The 18,706-nt window shown below is 32.8% G+C and overlaps 1 protein-coding gene across 1 annotated transcript in view; it reads right to left on the minus strand.

The window, feature by feature from the left end:
* The window catches only part of LOC134684928 (uncharacterized), a 99,355-nt gene that overhangs the window by 14,408 nt on the left and 66,241 nt on the right, over positions 1–18,706 (minus strand). Inside the window, exon 15 of the mRNA XM_063544246.1 lies at positions 3,210–3,471. Coding sequence (XP_063400316.1) covers positions 3,210–3,471 — 262 coding nt within the window. The remainder of the gene's footprint in view (positions 1–3,209; positions 3,472–18,706) is intronic.

Raw genomic sequence — 18,706 nt, forward strand, 5'->3', positions numbered from 1 at the left:
GACGTTTTTGCACGGTTGGATTTTTTAAATGTAACAAAAATATATTTATAAAATAATAAAATAATTCTTTATGTTGGTATATACTAATTTTAAACATTTCAAAACAAATACATGAAATTTTAGATATACATAAATGTCTTTAATAAACCAATGAAAAATACTACTGTGAAAGAGCAATATTTACATGTTCGTGGGTTTTTAAATTCGTGGATTTTAGTTTTCTAAAAAAAAATTAGAAAAATTAAAGCCATTAGAAACAAAGGTTACAAATAGTTTGAATTGAAGGAAATTGCAAAGTAAACATTGATCCTGTAAATCGTAGTGACAACTCTAATTAACCCAAGATAAAGTAATCAACAGATTAAGGACGATCAAAAATGTTAGTTAGGCCATAAACATGTCACCTAAAGAAAACAGTATCATAAACAAATGATTCTAGCGTATCTATAGTTATCAAATAATTCTTATCAAAATCAAGCCCAGCGTTAAATTATTATTTCGCATATGTACGAGAACTATGAGGATATAAAATGAACACTTTATCATACTTGCATATCAATACCGGAAATCTGACTTTCATCGAAGAAAAACCTTGTTTTATGAAAATTAATAGATCAAAAGTTGTACAGTTTAGGTTATCAAAGATTAAATGGGTATAATCCTGCATACAATTGTAGTTCTGTTGCTGCTATTAGATTATTCTAAGTTTTGAGGTTATTCAATATATTCTCTAGATCATATACGTAGTCAAACCTTCATGGGGATCTTTCCATGTCTTAATTTGGACAATGGTTGTTTTTTTTCGTTGGACACTTAAATTCGTGGATTAAGTCATCCACGAAAACCACGAAAATTGGTACCCCACGAATAAAAGTACTTTCACAGTAATATCTAGCTAGTACATTTACAGATTTTGTGACGATTTTTAATTCAATAAAAACAAGGGTGCACACGCTGAAATGTATCGCCTTCTTTTCTTATCATTGATATTATGTTGATAGTCTTAAATATAAAGTTTTATTAAAACTGTCACATAAACTTAACATTTAAACCAAGATAACTTAACATTGACCAATGAACCATGAAAATGAGGTCAAGGTCAGATGAACCCTGCCAAGCAGACATGAACAGCTAACAATGCTTCCATACAACAAATATAGTTCACCTATTGCTTATAGTTAAAGAAAAATAGAACAAAAACACAAAAATTTAACACTGAGCAATGAACTGTGAAAATGAAGTCAATGTAAAAAATAACCTGCACGACTGACATATAGATCATAAAATAATTCCATACACCAATTATAGTTGACCTATGGCATATAGTATTAGATAAAAAGAACAAAACTCAAAAACTTAACTTTGACCACTGAACCATGAAAATGAGGTCAATGTCAGATGAAATCTGCCCGCTAGACATGTACACCTTACAATCATTCCATACAACAAATATAGTAGACCTTTTGCATAAAGTATGAGAAAAACATACCAATAAACAATAAAGGGCTGCGCTTTAGCACATGATACGCCCGTTGCTCTTTTAACTTGTCTTTTATGCTTTAAATTGGAAAATCCCCCTTTTTTTAAGCATAAAAATTCATAACACAGAAATGTAAAATCTGAAATTTATAAAAATTGAAAGGGAGCTTACATCAATAGATATTAACAATTCACCAAAGTTTCATTGACATTGGTGAAAGCCTTTTTGAGTTTTTGTCCGAAGTGTTAAAAATCCCCCTTTTTTTTATGAATAAAGCCCCATAAATCCAAAACTGAAAATCTGAAATTTAAAAAAAATTGAAATGGAGCTTACATCAATAGATATAAACAATTCACCAAAGTTTCATGGACATTGGTGGAAGCCTTTTTGAGTTATTGTCCAAAGTGTTAAAAATCCCCCTTTTTTATGAATAAAGCCCCATAAAATCCAAAACTGAAAATCTGAAATTTATAAAAATTGAAAGGGAGATTACATCAATAGATATAAACAATTCACCAAAGTTTCATGGACATTGGTGAAAGCCTTTTTGAGTTATTGTCCGAAGTGTTAAAAATCCCCCTTTTTTTATGAATAAAGCCCCATAAATCCAAAACTGAAAATCTGAAATATATAAAAATTGAAAGGGAGTTTACATCAATAGATATAAACAATTCACCAAAGTTTCATGGACATTGGTGAAAGCCTTTTTGAGTTATTGTTCGAAGTGTTGAAAATCCCCCCTTTTTTTATGAATAAAGCCCCATAAATTCAAAACTTAAAATCTGAAATTAAAAAAAAACGAAAGGGAGCTTACGTCAATAGATACAAACAATTCACCAAAGTTTCATGGAAATTGGTGAAAGTGTTTTTGAGTTATTGTCCGAAGTGTGGACGACGGTATACCATACTACGTCCCGTCAACGACGGGCGTATAAAAACTTATATAATAACCACTGAACCATGAAAATAAGGTCAAGGTCAGATGACACCTGCAAGTTGGACGTGTACACCTTACAGTCCTTCCATATACCGAATATACTAGACCTATTGCTTATAATATCTGAGATATGGACTTGACCACCAAAACTTAACCTTGTTCACTGATCCATGAAAGGAGGTCGAGGTCAAGTGAAAACTGTCTGACGGGGCATGAGGACCTTGCCAGGTATGCACATACCAAATATAATTATCCTATTACTTATAATATTAAAGAGAGAATATAACATTACAAAAAAACTTTTTTTTCAAGTAGTCACTGAACCATGAAAATGAAGTCAAGGACATTGGACATATGACTGACGGAAATTTCGTAACATGAGGCATCCATAAATAAAGTATGAAGCATCCAGGTATTCTACCTTCTAAAATATAGAGCTGTTTTAAGAAGATAGCTACTGCCGCCGCCGCAGCTGGATCACTATGTCAAGCTTTCTGCAACAAAAATACTCAACATGATGATGCTTATGCTATTTCATATTTAAATGGTTCATTGGTCAATTTTGTTTTTGTTGGGTCTGGGTTTTTTTCAATAATCATGAGCAATAGGTCAATTATATTTTGTGAATGAAAAAGTGTTATGTGAATATGTCTGTCTGACAGCATTTATCTGATCTGAGTTTCTGTGATGCTTTTAGTAAAACCTTTATCTTCAAGACTCAACGAAAAGGCAATGTTCAGTAAAGCAGGCAAGACATTTCAGCGTGTGCACTCTTGTAATACATTTACATACATTTCCCAAGCGTAACCATTTTCTTGTCTTCGAGTTGAATACCATTTCTTCCAAAGTAGATCGTTAGCCCATTAGTAGAGTTCCATTTTTTAGAAATTTTTTCACCAATCAAAATGCTAGCTAAACAAGACTTGCCAACATTACAGGCACCTGCCAAGTAAACACGATTTTCGAAGGATTCGTACTCCCCATGAGCTATAAATATCTTGAAATCATTCGGTTCCATCCTTTTGAGTCTATACAACAATAATTCTGATTCCGTCTACAAAACACAAGACAAATTGTTACTATACTATATAAAAATATTAATTTTGGAGAACCATTTAGGTCACGAAATTCCATCAGATTTCTAAGAGTAAGGAGAGTTGAACAAATAACGTAAATACACAGAACCCAAATCCAAATTATCTTATGCTAAAAGAGTTCATCATTCCATGTTTTGAATCTACTAAGAACATTCCATTAATCTATAATTCTGATTAAAGTTGCCAAATCCAGCTGTAAAAATAGATAATGGTATAAGCATCCCCCTGATTGGTTGAACTACTGTGGTGATCTTCAGAATTTAGTCGCCTCTAATAAACTTTCCTTTCGCTTAAATGTAATTCTATGTGAATTATACTGTTAAAGATATAGTATTGTTTTAGATTGATTGATTGTTGGTTGCTTTACGCCACATTAGCACGTATTGTTTTAGATATTAACGAAATGTATGTCTGACATGTGTTTGTATATTCTTTTTAATTTACGCTGAAACGTAGTTTAATGAAAAAATGTAATAAAAAATTCTGTTCATTGGACGAACTTTAAACCCCAAATATATTTAGCCGCCTCACAAACGGAAATTTTCCTCTATGTAAAGGAATGCAAAAATTCCATTCATATGTTGAACTTCAGACCTCATAGATTCAGCCAACTCACAAATAGATTTATTTTGCGCTCAAATGTAATTCTAAGTGAAGTTTACTCATGATACTGGTAAAGTAATATTCTATTTTTAGACAAAAATATATATAATTAATGTATTGTCATGCCTTTGCATATTTACATTTATTTACGCTGATATATAGTTAAATTTAATTCTATACAAATTTTGTTTTAACTTTAAAGTCAAGCAATATGAGTCAGAATCTTTTGCCAAAACAAGAAAATAAGCTGCACACTTATTATCATTATCATCTTGACATTTATAATAGAATATAGCGTTTTAGTATTACCAATTTTTGTATGTATTTAATGAGTGGCTATTATCTTTTTTGACTTTATTGAACCATAAAACTAATTTTTGACTTTTCACATTGAATAATCCGCGAAGTGGATTATGTGAAATGTGAAGAGTCAAAAATTAGTTTTATGGTTCAATAAAGTCAAAATAAATTATTGCCATTCATTATAAATAAATTTCTATCAAAAATAAGGCTCAAAGGACTTTTATATTATTTATATTAACAATAACAATGTACACACATGTTGGCGTATGAATACACAACGGGAGAGGGCGTGTTGCCATCAAAATTGACAACATTGAAAATAAAACTAATAATTTTAACCAATCAGAAGATAGTAAAAACACCAAATTTATTTATTATTTATGGTTGTTAAGGTTCTCTAGACCTTCAAATGATGCCAAATTTAATCCCATTTTATAGATCATACCCCCAATGACAGAAATGTCAACCCAGTCGATTTGAGTCATGGGTGAAAATCTGATCTATTTGATGACATTTAATTTTTTAATTAACTGTACATGCAATATTTGGTTATTTTTGTTTAAGATTGTGAAAGATAAATGGCTTCTGCATGTGTGAATTGTGCAAGAATTAACATAATAGCATGGCGGACGATAAAAGATTGTGAGGTCATTGTCAGATCACATGACATTATTATTTATTTGTTACAACAAACGGGCTCCCAATGTAACATGTGTCGGCATTATCCAAACAAGTTGCAATCAATCTTATATTTCACCAGTTGATGTTATTTCTTCATCTCTGTTAACCTCTGTTAAGGTAATATTTTGATCTTGACAAAGATGTATATAAATAAAACGTATGCCATGCTTATATATAAAAAAGAAGATGTGGTATGATTGCCAATGAGACAACTAAAAGACCAAAATGATACAAACATTAACAATTATAGGTCACCATACATCCTTCAACAATGAGCAAAGCCCATACCGCATATAGTCAGCCTTAAAAGGCCCCAATAAGACAATGTAAAACAATTCAAACGAGAAAACTTAAACAGCCTTATTTATGTAAACTAGAGGCTCTCAAGAGCCTGTGTCGCTCACCTGTTATTGTATTTACTGATGTCAGCCATCTTTGTTGGCAGGCTGGGTCATTAGACACTTTTTTTAATAGATATCCTAGTAATGATTGTGGCCAAGTTTGGTTAAATTTGGCCCATAGTTTTAGAAAAGAAGATTTTTGTACAATTACAACTAGAGGCTCTAAAGAGCCTGTGTCGCTCACCTTGGTCTATGTGAATATTAAACAAAGAACAGATGGATTCATGACAAAATTGTGTTTTGGTGATGGTGATGTGTTTGTACATCTTACTTTACTGAACATTAATGCTGCTAACAATTATCTCTATCTATAATGAACTTGGCCCAGTAGTTTCAGTGGAAAATATTATTAAAAATTTACAAATTTTATGAAAATTGTTAATAAACAGCTGCGCCATGAGCGCATGATACGCCCGACTTCTTGAGTGGAAGTTTTGTGCAATAATCATAAATAGTTTCTGAGAAAGTTTGAAGCAATAACCATATATTGTTTTCCAGACACGACAGGACATGTGAAACCCCCAAACCTGTTTTTTTTTTTACAAAAAACTAAATATCACTAAAATAAAATTTTGAATCAAAACCAAAAAGTATACAGATTTTTAGATTAATATAAATTACCTATTCACGGGCAGCAACCCAACAACGGGTTGTCAGATTCATTTGAAAATTGTAGGGCAGATAGATATTAATCTGCTAAACAATTAAACCCCATGTCAGATTTGCTCTAAATGCTTTGGTTTTTGAGTTATAAGCCAAAAACTGCATTTTACCCCTATGTTCTATTTTTAGCCCATGGCCATCTTCTTGTCTTCTTTGTTGGTTGAACGGGTCACGCCACACATTTTTAAAACTAGATACCCCAAAGATGATTGTTGCCAAGTTTGGATTAATTTGTCCCAGTAGTTTCAGAGGAGAAGATTTTTGTAAAAGCTAACGAGGACGGACGACAGCGACAGACGCCGGACGCCAAGTGATGGGAAAAGCTCACTTGGCCCTTTGGGCCAGGTGAGCTAATAATATTCAAGATAATAACCAAAAACAGCAAAATTTCCTTGAAATTGCCAATTCAGGGGCAGCAACCCAACAACGGGTTGTCCGATTCACCTGAAAAATTCAGGTCAGATAGATCTTGACCTGATGAATCATTTTACCCTGTCAGATTTGCTCTAAATGCTTGGTTTTTGAGTTATAAGCCAAAAACTGCATTTTACCCCTATGTTCTATTTTTAGTTGTGGCGGCCATCTTGGGTGGTTGGCCTGGTCACGCCACACATTTTTTAAACTAGATACCCCAATGATAGTTGTGGCCAAGTTTGGTTTAATTTGGCCAAGTTGTTTCAGAGGAGAAGATTTTTGTAAAAGATTACTAAGATCTACAAAAAATGGTTAAAAATCGACTAAAAAGGGCAATAACTCCTAAAGGGGTCATTTGACCATTTCAGTCATGTTAACTTATTTGTAGATCTTACTTTGCTGAACATTATTGCTGTTTACAGTTTATCTCTATCTATAATAATATTCAATATAATAACCAAAAACAGCAAAATTTCCGTAAAATTACCAATTTAGGGGCAGCAACCCAACAACAGGTTGTCTGATTCATCTGAAAATTTAGATAGATCTTGACCTGATGAACATTTTTACCCCATGTCAGATTTGCTCTAAATGCTTTGGTTTTTGAGTTATAAGCCAAAAACTGCATTTTACCCCTATGTTCTATTTTTAGCCATGGCGGCCATCTTGGTTGGTTGGCCGGGTCACACCATACAATTTTTAAACTAGATACCCCAATGATGATTAAGGCAAAGTTTGGATTAATTTGGCCCAGCAGTTTCAGAGGAGAAGATTTTTGTAAAAGTTAACGACGCCGGACGCCAAGTGATGAGAAAAGCTCACTTGGCCCTTCGGGCCAGGTGAGCTAAAAATGGTTAAAAATTGACTAAAAAGGGCAATAACTCCTAAAGGGGTCAACTGACCATATCGGTCATGTTGACTTATTTGTAAATCTTACTTTGATGAACATTATTGCTGTATACTGTTTATCTCTATCCATAATAATATTCAAGATAACCAAAAACAGCAAAATTTCCTTAAAATTACCAATTCAGGGGCAGCAACCCAACAACAGGTTGTCCGATTCATCTGAAAATTTGAGGGCAGATAGATCTTGACCTGATAAACAATTTTACCCCATGTCAGATTTGCTCTAAATGCTTTGGTTTTTGAGTTATAAGCCAAAAACTGCATTTTACCCCCATGTTCTATTTTTAGCCATGGCGGCCATCTTGGATGGTTGGCCAGGCCAAGGGACACATTTTTTTAAATAGATACCCTTATGATGATTGTGGCCAAGTTTGGTTTAATTTGGCCCAGTAATTTCAGAGGAGAAGATTTTTGTAAAAGCTAACGATGGACGACGACGACGACGGACAACGGACGCCAAGTGATGAGAAAAGCTAAAAATGATGAAATGTTGTTCAATATTGACTATAAAGGGCAATAACTCCTTAAGGGATCCTCTGACAATTTTGGTCATGTTGACTTATTTGTAGATCTTACTTTGCAGAACATTATTGCTGTTTACAGTTTATCTCTATCTATAATAGTATTCAAGATAATAACCAAAAACTGCAAAATTTCCTTAAAATTACCAATTTTAGGGCAGCAACCCAACAACAGGTTCGTTGTCGGATTCATCTGAAAATTTGTGAGGGGACAGATCTGATTCTGATGGACATTTAAGGATGTTCGCTGCTCAGTTTCAAAATAAATAATTTTTCAGAAAACTATTAATATGCATTGATAGGGAATAAATTGAGGAATCAAAAAAGCAAAAAAAATATAGGGATCAATGTGCTTGTTTTCGAGATATTAGCCATTGGAATTTTGGCGGAAAAATTTTCTCTCTTAATTTTTCGTAGATTTATCATTGACTAGTTAAAGTTCTCAAATACTATCAAAAAATAAATAAAATTTTATATGACTTTTACAAATGACTTATAATAATACATGTACAAGATTTATAAAAAGAAAAATGGGGGTTCATGGGGAAAAAATTTAAAGGCATTCAAAAGGATAAAGCCAGAGGATTCTGAAAATCTGACAAAAATTCCAAAATATGACAAGCAGACATCCTTAAATGTCTTAGTTTCAAAGATATAAAGCAAATACAGCATTTTACTACTATGTTCTAATTTTAGCCATGTCGGCCATTTTGTTTGGTAGGCAGGGTCATCAGACACATTTTATAAACTATATACCACAATGATAATTGTGGCAAAGTTTGGTAAATTTGGCTAAGTAGAAGAAGAAAATTTTTTGTACAAGTTACAAAAAATGACGAAAAGTTGTTAACCAGATGCTTCGCAGGGCGTAGCTTTATACGACCGCAGAGGTTGAACCCTGAACGGTTGGGGCAAGTATGGACACAACATTCAAGCTGGATTCAGCTCTAAATTTGGATTGTGATTAAATAGTTGACACAGCATAGGTTTCTGACACAGAATAAATGTGTTCTAATGAACTTAAATTTTTTGTTTTCTCTTAGAGCAATTCACTATGCTGTTGAATATTAATCCTCTCAAAAAAATGTTTGAAGAAATTTTCTTTTTATTTATGAAATTTCAAATGAGAAAAATTGAACCCAATTTTTTAATCACATCCCCCTTTCCCTTATTCCAAAACTAATCTCAATTAAAATATTCTAATGGAGTTTGCAACAATAACTACTCATTTAAATACATCATAAAATATTAAGATGTAAAAAAACTGCTTGTTATCACTGAATGGTAAAGACCATTTAAATTTATCAGTTGGTAGTAAAAAGTGAATATACATTGTATATTGTATATAACAAAGATTTAAGTTGATTCTGGACAAAGAAAGATAACTCCAATTAAAAAAAAATTCTTGCAATAAGATATTTCTTGCTTACTATTCTAGACAAAGAAAGATAACTCTAATTAAAAAAAAAATTGCTATTTCACAATATTGTGAAATTAGATATTTCTTGCCATTGCACAATACTGTGCAATTGAAAAGACTTGCTATTGCACAATACTTAATATAATAATTTTAGATCCTGATTTTGACCAACTTGAAAACTGGGCCCATAATCAAAAATCTAAGTACATGTTTAGATTCAGCATATCAAAGAGGCCCAATAATTTATTTTTTGTTAAAATCAAACTTAGTTTAATAATGGACCCTTTGGACCTTAATGTAGGCCAATTTGAAAACGGGACCAAAAATGAAGAATCTACATACACAGTAAGTTTTGGCATATCAACGAACCCCATTTATTCAATTTTTGATGAAATCAAATAAAGTTTAATTTTGGACCCAGATTTGGACCAACTTGAAAACTAGGCCAATAATCAAGAATTTAAGTACATTTTTAGATTCAACATATCAAAGAACCCAACCGATTCATTTTTTGTCAAAATCAAACTAAGTTTAATTTTGGACCCTTTGGACCTTAATGTAGACCAATTTGAAAACAGGACCAAAAGTTAAGAATCTACATACACAGTTAGATTCGGCATATCAAAGAACCCCAATTATTCAATTTTGATGAAATCAAACAAAGTTTAATTTTGGACCCTTTGGGCCCCTTTTTCCTAAACTGTTGGGACCAAAACTCCCAAAATCAATACCAACTTTCCTTTTATGGTCATTAACCTTGTGTTTAAATTTCATAGATTTCTATTTACTTATACTAAAGTTATGGTGCGAAAACCAAGAATAATGCTTATTTGGGTCCCTTTTTGGCCCCTAATTCCTAAACTGTTGGGACCTAAACTCCCAAAATCAATACCAATCTTCCTTTTGTGGTCATAAACATTATGTTTAAATTTCATTGATTTCTATTTACTTAAACTAAAGTTATTGTGCGAAAACCCAGAATAATGCTTATTTGGGCCCTTTTTTTGCCCCTTATTCCTAAACTGTTGAAACCAAAACTCCCAAAATCAATCCCAACCTTTCTTTTGTGGTCATCAACCTTGTGTCAAAATTTCATAGATTTCTATTAACTTAAACTAAAGTTATAGTGCGAAAACCAAGAAAATGCTTATTTGGGCCCTTTTTGGCCCCTAATTCCTAAAATATTGGGACCAAAACTCCCAAAATCAATACCAACCTTCCTTTTATGGTCATAAACCTTGTGTTAAAATTTCATAGATTTCTATTAACTTTTACTAAAGTTAGAGTGCGAAAACTAAAAGTATTCGGACGACGACGACGACGACGACGACGCCGACGACGACGCCAACGTGATAGCAATATAGGACGAAATTTTTTTCAAAATTTGCGGTCGTATAAAAATTGACTATGAAGGGCAATAACTCCTTAGGGGGTTGACATACAATTTTGGTCATTTGACTTATTTATATGTCTCACTTTGCTGAACATTGTTGCTGTTTACAGTTTATCTCTTTCTATAATAGTATTCAAGATAATAACCAACCAGATGCTCCGCAGGGCACAGCTTTATACGACCGCAGAGGTTGAACCCTGAACGGTTGGGGCAAGTATGGACACAACATTCAAGCTGGATTCAGCTCTAAATTTGGATTGTGATTAAATAATTGACACAGCATAGGTTTCTGACACAGAATGAATGTGGTCTAATGAACTTAAATTTTTTGTTTTGCCTTTGAGCAATTCACTCTAGTCCAGTCATTCTATGGTTATACCTCAAACTAATTGCAACAGAATGTTTTTGCGGAATTCGATAGAAACATAACGTATAAGAAACATATCAAAAATCGAGAAAAATCGAAATAGGGGAAAGTTGTGAATTTTGCCCCCAAAAAAATCTAGATTTTACCTCAAATATCATGGAAAGATATCATGGATATGGCGCCCGTAGATTGAGAATGGCGATATGGGAGACAACTCGTAATGGTCAATAGCTGCAGACGACGCATCTAGGTTCCATCCTTTTCATTCTGGTAAGTTAATATAAAACTTATATATTTTTATACGTATTTAACATTCTTCAGAGTTGAAGCTACCATATTTCAACTGAGAAAAGACACTACATCGGAATAATTAATTGTTTATAAATCAACATATATCTTTTTTGATATTGTATTCAAAACAAATCTAATATGATAAAAATAATATGCAAGCAAAATCAAAATAATTGAATCTCAACTTAACAGTTTTATCATTTTTTAGGTAATGATGGATGCTTGTGTTTTTTGTCGGGTGTCTCTAAAAAATGGTGAAGAAATAACACAACTAAGAGAAAAAGGATGCGACACTGTTAATAGGGCCAGCCAAATCAGAAATGGTACAATCGATTCAAAAGCTGTGTATCCGTCTTTTGTTGATATAAACTCAGAGCAAAACATTGCCTTTGTCCCAGATTCGTTACAAAAATTACTACGTGCATTATTTAGTCAAAACGACTCTACTGTTAAAGTTGCATCTGTTGGCCAGGCTATTATTCAGGCTTCCCGACCTAGAACACTTATTGCACCGCTTCAAATTACCCTCAGTGTACAAATGCAACATCACTTTGGATCATGATTTTAATTGGACACTTTGAACACTCTTTTTTTTGCTTGAGGTTCAACGTTTTGAACTTAATGCTGCTGCTGCTGCTCATGACAGAACCGACACACAGTTTGGGAATGGCACTTTCATCCAGTACATAGCTGATAATGTAGACCATAATCTGCGAACTTTAGATGGTGGTCATGGAACATTTCATGGTATGGGTATGATTGCAGCTGTCACTCCGGGATTCAGACTTGACAAAGCTGTCCCTAGGCTGTCTCGCACACAAAAGGAAGTCTCTGACCTTGCAAAATTTAACATAGAATGTCATAAGATGCAATCTAAACAATCGTTACAGGCAGAGTTCGCAACCATGAATTATGAGCCAAATATGATAGATACAACGTGGAAGTAAGACCTTCTGTCAAAAGTATGATTGCCTTTGACATGCAACCGACCCAGTTGGTCAGCAACTATGCACAAAGTGATGGTCGGTGACTACCCGGGAAAATCATCTGTTGTTTTTTTGCCAACGATAAACATGAATCCTAGTGATCTCACATGTATAAATTCAACACTTACCTTCATAGGCAAGCAAGCAAAGGCTCAACAGGGTGTACCTATTTTGACATTTGATCAACCCCTCTATTGAAGACAATGACCATTATTAAAAATGAACCATCGAACAGTCCTTTAAAGTCAGTTATCTTAAGACTTGAAGGCTTCCATTTAGAAATGAGTTTTGTAGGCGCCATTGGTCACTTGATGGAAGGATCAGGAATTATTGAGCTACTTGAAACAATGTATGCACCAAATGCAGTAACTCATATGACTAGCGGAAAGGCTATTGCACGAGCAATAGGGCACATTTTCTGATAAATAAAAATCTTACGTCAAGATTGATTGATTGATTGTTGGTTGCTTAACGTCCAGTGGAAAGTATTTCATGCATATTCAGGCCAAGAACTAGTTCACAATAAATGAGGTAGGTCTTGTCATAATAGAGGCCATAAGGGATGATAGTCGGGGGAAATTTCGACTGCCACTGGAAAATGAGGGTATATTGGATAGGGACAGCAATATTGCCTTACAACAAACCACCTACGTTCCCTCAATTGAAATGAACGAAAATTACGAAACTCAGTATGTCATTGATGGCGGCTCTCTTCTCCATCGTATACACTGGCAAAGCGGACTTTCTTTCGGTGAAATTTGTCAAAGGTACGTTGACAGCGTTGAACGGAAATACAGTAATACTATAGTTGTATTTGTCAGATGGATATGCTTCGGGTCCAGATAATAAAGGTGCCATTCACCAGCGGCGCACCAAAGGAATCATAGGCACAAAATTTTCACAGATAGAAATCCTTTCAAATCTAAATGATTTACTTGTAGAAAAAAACGGACTTAAATGTAGCTTGTGGCGAATGTAAAGGAAATGGTTGTACAAATTCGAGCAAAACAGTTGACATGGACAATTAAGTGACAATCAACTTCAAAAGATTTATGTAGAATACGCAAAAAACATTATTAGCACAATTAAGGGGTTTTGGTCAAACATTGCATTTTTTTGTTATCATATAGAGTAAATATTTTGGTTTCAAAAAAAAGTATCATATCTGTCAATCGGCTTTTATAGTTGTTATAAGATCTATTGAAATAACGAATTGATCATTATTTGATCCATCTTAACACTTTTAAACATATATAAAATTAATTTGAAGACTCATGATATACTATAGTAATTTGATATTTATTACGAAATCATAAAGTCCCAGTTTTTAATGATTTTTCCCCAAAATTTTTACTTCCTATACTTTAAAATTTGTCATAGTTTAAAAAAATTCATTACTGTTATAAGATCTATTGACTTGATCAAAAATTATGTACGTTGCTATTTTCGTTTATTAGTCACAACAAATTTCCAGTTTTCAGCGATTTCTTTCATCAAAATCCAAGTCTTTCACCCAAAATTTTCGATTTCCAGAACTTTGCAGTTCATCAAACTTTAAAAAAAAAAGATAACTGTTACAAGATCTATTGACTTGCTTAAAAATTGTGTACATTGCTGTTTTAATGTTTTAGTCACGGCAAATCTCCAGTTTTCGGCGATTTTTCATCAAAATCCAAGGTTTTCACCCAAAATTTTCAACTTCCTGTACTTTGAAGTTCATCATAGTTTTAAAAATTCATTACTGTTTTAAGATCTATCGACTTGATTAAAAATTATGCAAGTTGCTATTTTTGCTTTTGAGTCACGGCAAATTACCAGTTTTGAGCGATTTTTCACCAAAAATCCAGGTTTTCACCCAAAATTAACAATTTCCCTTTATCCAACCATTTTCAATTTTTTTTATGTTCAACAGTAGACCTAAAGCAGCTAGAAAAACTAGAAGAACATTCTGTTGCAATTAGTTTGAGGTTTGGTCATATTTTGGCTAGAATGACTGGACTACTATATATGCTGTTGAATATTAATCCTCTCAAAAATATGTTTGAAGAAATTATCTTTTTATTTATGAAATCTGAAATGAGAAAAATTGAACCCCTACCCCCAATTTTTTTTTCACACTCCCCTTTCCCTTATTCCAAAACTGATCTCAATTCGAATTTCTAATGGAGTTTGCAACAATTAAACTACTCATTTAAATACATCATAAAATATTAAAAAAGTGCTTGTTATCACTGAAGGGTAAAAATTGTTTTAATTTATCAGTTGGTAGTAAAACATGTAAAAGTGAATATACATTGTATATTGTATAAAACAATGATTCAAGTTGATTCAACTACTATTCTGGACAAAGAAAGATAACTAAAAAAAAATTGAAAATTTCTTGATATTGCGCAGTATTATGCAATTATATATTTCTTGCTATTGCGCAATACCGTGCAATTGAAAATACTTGCTATTGCACAATACTGTGCAATTGAAGATTTCTTGCTATTGCGCAATACTGTGCAATGGAAAATGTCTTACTATTGCACAATACTGTGTAATTGAAGATTTCTTGCTCTGGCTGAATACTGTGCAATTGAAAATTTCTTGCTATTGCTCAATACTTTATATAATAATTTTGGATCCTGATTTGGACCAACTTGAAAACTGGGCCAATAATCAAAAATCTAAGAACATGTTTAGATTCAGCATATCAAAGAAGCCCAAGAATTCAATTTTTGTTAAAATCAAACTTAGTTTAATTTTGGACCCTTTGGACTTTTATGTAGACCAATTTGAAAACGGGACCAAAAATGAAGAATCTACATACACAGTTAGATTTGGCATATCAAAGAACCCCAATTATTCATTTTTAGATGAAATCAAACAAAGTTTAATTTTGGACCCCGATTTGGACCAACTTGAAAACTGGGCCAATAATCAAAATTCTAAGTACATTTTCAGATTCAGCATATCGAAGAACCCTAAGGATTCAATTTTTGTTAAAATCAAACTAAGTTTAATTTTGGACACTTTGGACCTTAATGTAGACCAATTTGAAAACGGAACCAGAAATTAAGAATCTACATACACAGTTAGATTTGGCATATCAAAGAACCCCAATTATTCAATTTTTAATGAAATCAAACAAAGTTTAATTTGGACCCTTTGGGCCCTTTATTCCTAAACTGTTGGGACCAAAACCCCCAAAATCAATACCAACCTTCCTTTTATACTGTCATAAACCTTGTGATAAAATTTCATAGATTTCTATTTACTTATACTAAAGATATGGTGCAAAAACCAAGAAAAATGCTTATTTGGGCCCCTTTTTGGCCCCTAATTCCTAAACTGTTGGAAATTTCAGGGCATAGAGATCTTGACCTGATCAACAATTTTACCCCATGTCAGATTTGCTCTAAATGCTTTGGTTTCAAAGATATACAAGCCAAAATACACATTTTACCCCTGTTTTCTATTTTTAGCCATGGCGGCCATCTTGGTTTGATGGCCAGGTCATCGGACACATTTTCTAAACTAGATACCCCAAGGATGATTGTGACCAAGTTTGGTTAAGATTGGCACAGTAGTTTCAGAGGAGAAGATTTTTGTAAAAGTTTACAGACGACGGATGCGGGACGATGGACACCAAGTGATGAGAAAAAATGAACAAAAAACAAATATGTAACACATAAACAAATGACAACCACTGAATTACAGGCTCTATATTAAACAACACTGAAATATTTTTTAGTGAAATTCTAAACAATTGTGTTATATAAATCAATATTGAATAAATTGATAGTAAGTAAGGATTTGATAGAAAGTAAGGGTCTAGCTATTGTGCCATTTAAAAATCCATGAATTAGGCATGTCAACGATCTTCTTAAAACTTTATATAAATCTTCCAAATTTTTATGGCTCCTGACACACGAAAATGTCTCTCTTCTGGAAAAATTAGCTTTTATATTGGAGAGTGTTTTGAACTAGAGACTCTAAAGAGCCTGTGTTGCTCACATTGGTCTATGTGAATATTAAACAAAGGACGCAGATAGATTCATGACAAAATTGTGTTTTGGTGATAGTGATGTGTTTGTAGTACATCAGTGTCGCTCACCTTGGTCTATGTGAATATTAAACAAAGGAAGCAGACAGTTCATGACAAAATTGTGTTTTGGTGATGGTGATGTGTTTGTACATCTTACTTTACTGAACATTCTTGCTGCTTACAATTATCACTATCTATAATGAACTTGGCCCAGTAGTTTCTGTGAAAAATGTTACCGGTAGTAAAAATTTACAAATTTTATGAAGTGTATAAAATTGACTATAAAGGACAATAACTCCTTAGGGGTCGATTGACCATTTTGGTCATGTCGACTTATTTGTAAATCTTACTTTGCTGAACATTATTGCTGTTTACAGTTTATCTCTATCTATAATAATATTTAAGATAATAACCAAAAACAGCAAAATTTCCTTAAAATTACCAATTCAGGGGCAGCAACCCAACAACACGTTCTCTGAATCTGATTTATCTGAAAATTTCAGGGCAGATAGATCTTGACCTGATTAACAATTACATCCCATGTCAGATATTTTGCTCTAAATGCTTTGGTTTTTGAGTTATAAGCCAAAAGCTGCCTTTTACCCCTATGTTCTATTTTTAGCCATGGCGGCCATCTTGGTTGATTTGGCGGGTCAGGCCACACATTTTTTAAACTAGATACCCCAAAAATGATTGTGGCCAAGTTTGGTTTAATTTGGCCCAGCAGTTTCAGAGGAGAAGATTTTTGTAAAAGATATATAAAATCCAGGGGCGTAGCTACCCGGAGGCACGACAGCACGTGCATCCACGTCGTTTTCACAAAAAAAAAAAAAAAAAAAAAAAGAGAGATTCAGAGAGATGAGTTGGTCAATCTGAATCGGACAGCGTGATGTATGTATTAACTAAGAATATTATGATTTTGATATTTGTTTAACGTTCGGAGAATGTTGGTGTCTTTTCCATCTATCCCGGATATAAGTTTGACAACCTAGTTACAAGTGTTCGAGTCATGCAGAAAAAGATCGTAGCTCCCTATACACTAACACACAGTTGCGTGCACATTGACTCGGCATGCAAGAGAGAAATGGCAAAATAAAAATTTATAAATTGAATGTTAAAGGAAACACCTATGTTGTCACTTTTTTAATTGATGAAATATCATTAAATAACGACATTCGATTTCAAAATATTTTTTTGTTGAGATTATGACAAAATCGGAAGGTAATTTGTATCTTTTTACAAGATTTGAATTTGTAATACTCAGTCTAAGACATGTAATTTTGAAGAAAATTTTACAGTGTACAGTTCATCAGTTTGGAATGAGATGTACAAACTGCATTTTACCCCTATGTTCTATTTTTAGCCATGGCGGCCATCTTGGTTGGTTTGGCGGGTCACACCACAAATATTTTAAACTAGATACCCCAAAGATGAATAGAGAGTATTAATATTACTGAGAGTTTATAAGATTTACCAGATCTTCTTACAAATTTGCTATATTTCCAGCATTTGAAATAAAAGACTTTTAATGTTTGCCAATACTTCTAGACCTTTTATATAATAAACAAAAAAGTTTAACATAAGAAAAATAAATTCAAAATAGGAAAATACATGTAGTCTTAACTTTGTTTATGTATTGCATTGAAGTAGTAAGTGTAATTGTTATAAAATTCCTAAAAGCTTAATTGTCAATAAGAGTTACAATATATTGTATTGCCACAATATAGCCTTTTTGTGCTAATGCAGCGAAAAGCAACCAAAAATTAATCAATCAATTTATGTTGAAATAGATAACCATTGATTCGTCATAATGGTATGACATCAAATAAAGTAATATTTTAGTGCCTATACTTGAATTAGTATGAAGCTTTGAGATATTTATTAACTTTTAATGTATAGACAAATTTTCACAAACAGTGGATTGTTGTACAAATCAGTGTGGAACTAAAGAAGAATACAAAATCATTTTGATAATCAACCAATGCATGGAAATTTTTATTCAGTAGTAGATACATGTATTCAAATTTTGCCACTAAAATGTATATTGTTTATGATTTTAAAATCTCAACAATCTTCTTGTTTTTACTAATCAGAGGATCAAAGACTTCTAATCAAAGAGACACAGACTGTGTTTTGATATCAATTAAGTATAATTAATTATAAGTGAGAGATTTATTCACTATATATCTCCCTAGGTTGTACATTATTCT

The sequence above is a fragment of the Mytilus trossulus genome, chromosome 9, assembly GCF_036588685.1.
Source record: "Mytilus trossulus isolate FHL-02 chromosome 9, PNRI_Mtr1.1.1.hap1, whole genome shotgun sequence".
Taxonomy (NCBI): domain Eukaryota; kingdom Metazoa; phylum Mollusca; class Bivalvia; order Mytilida; family Mytilidae; genus Mytilus; species Mytilus trossulus.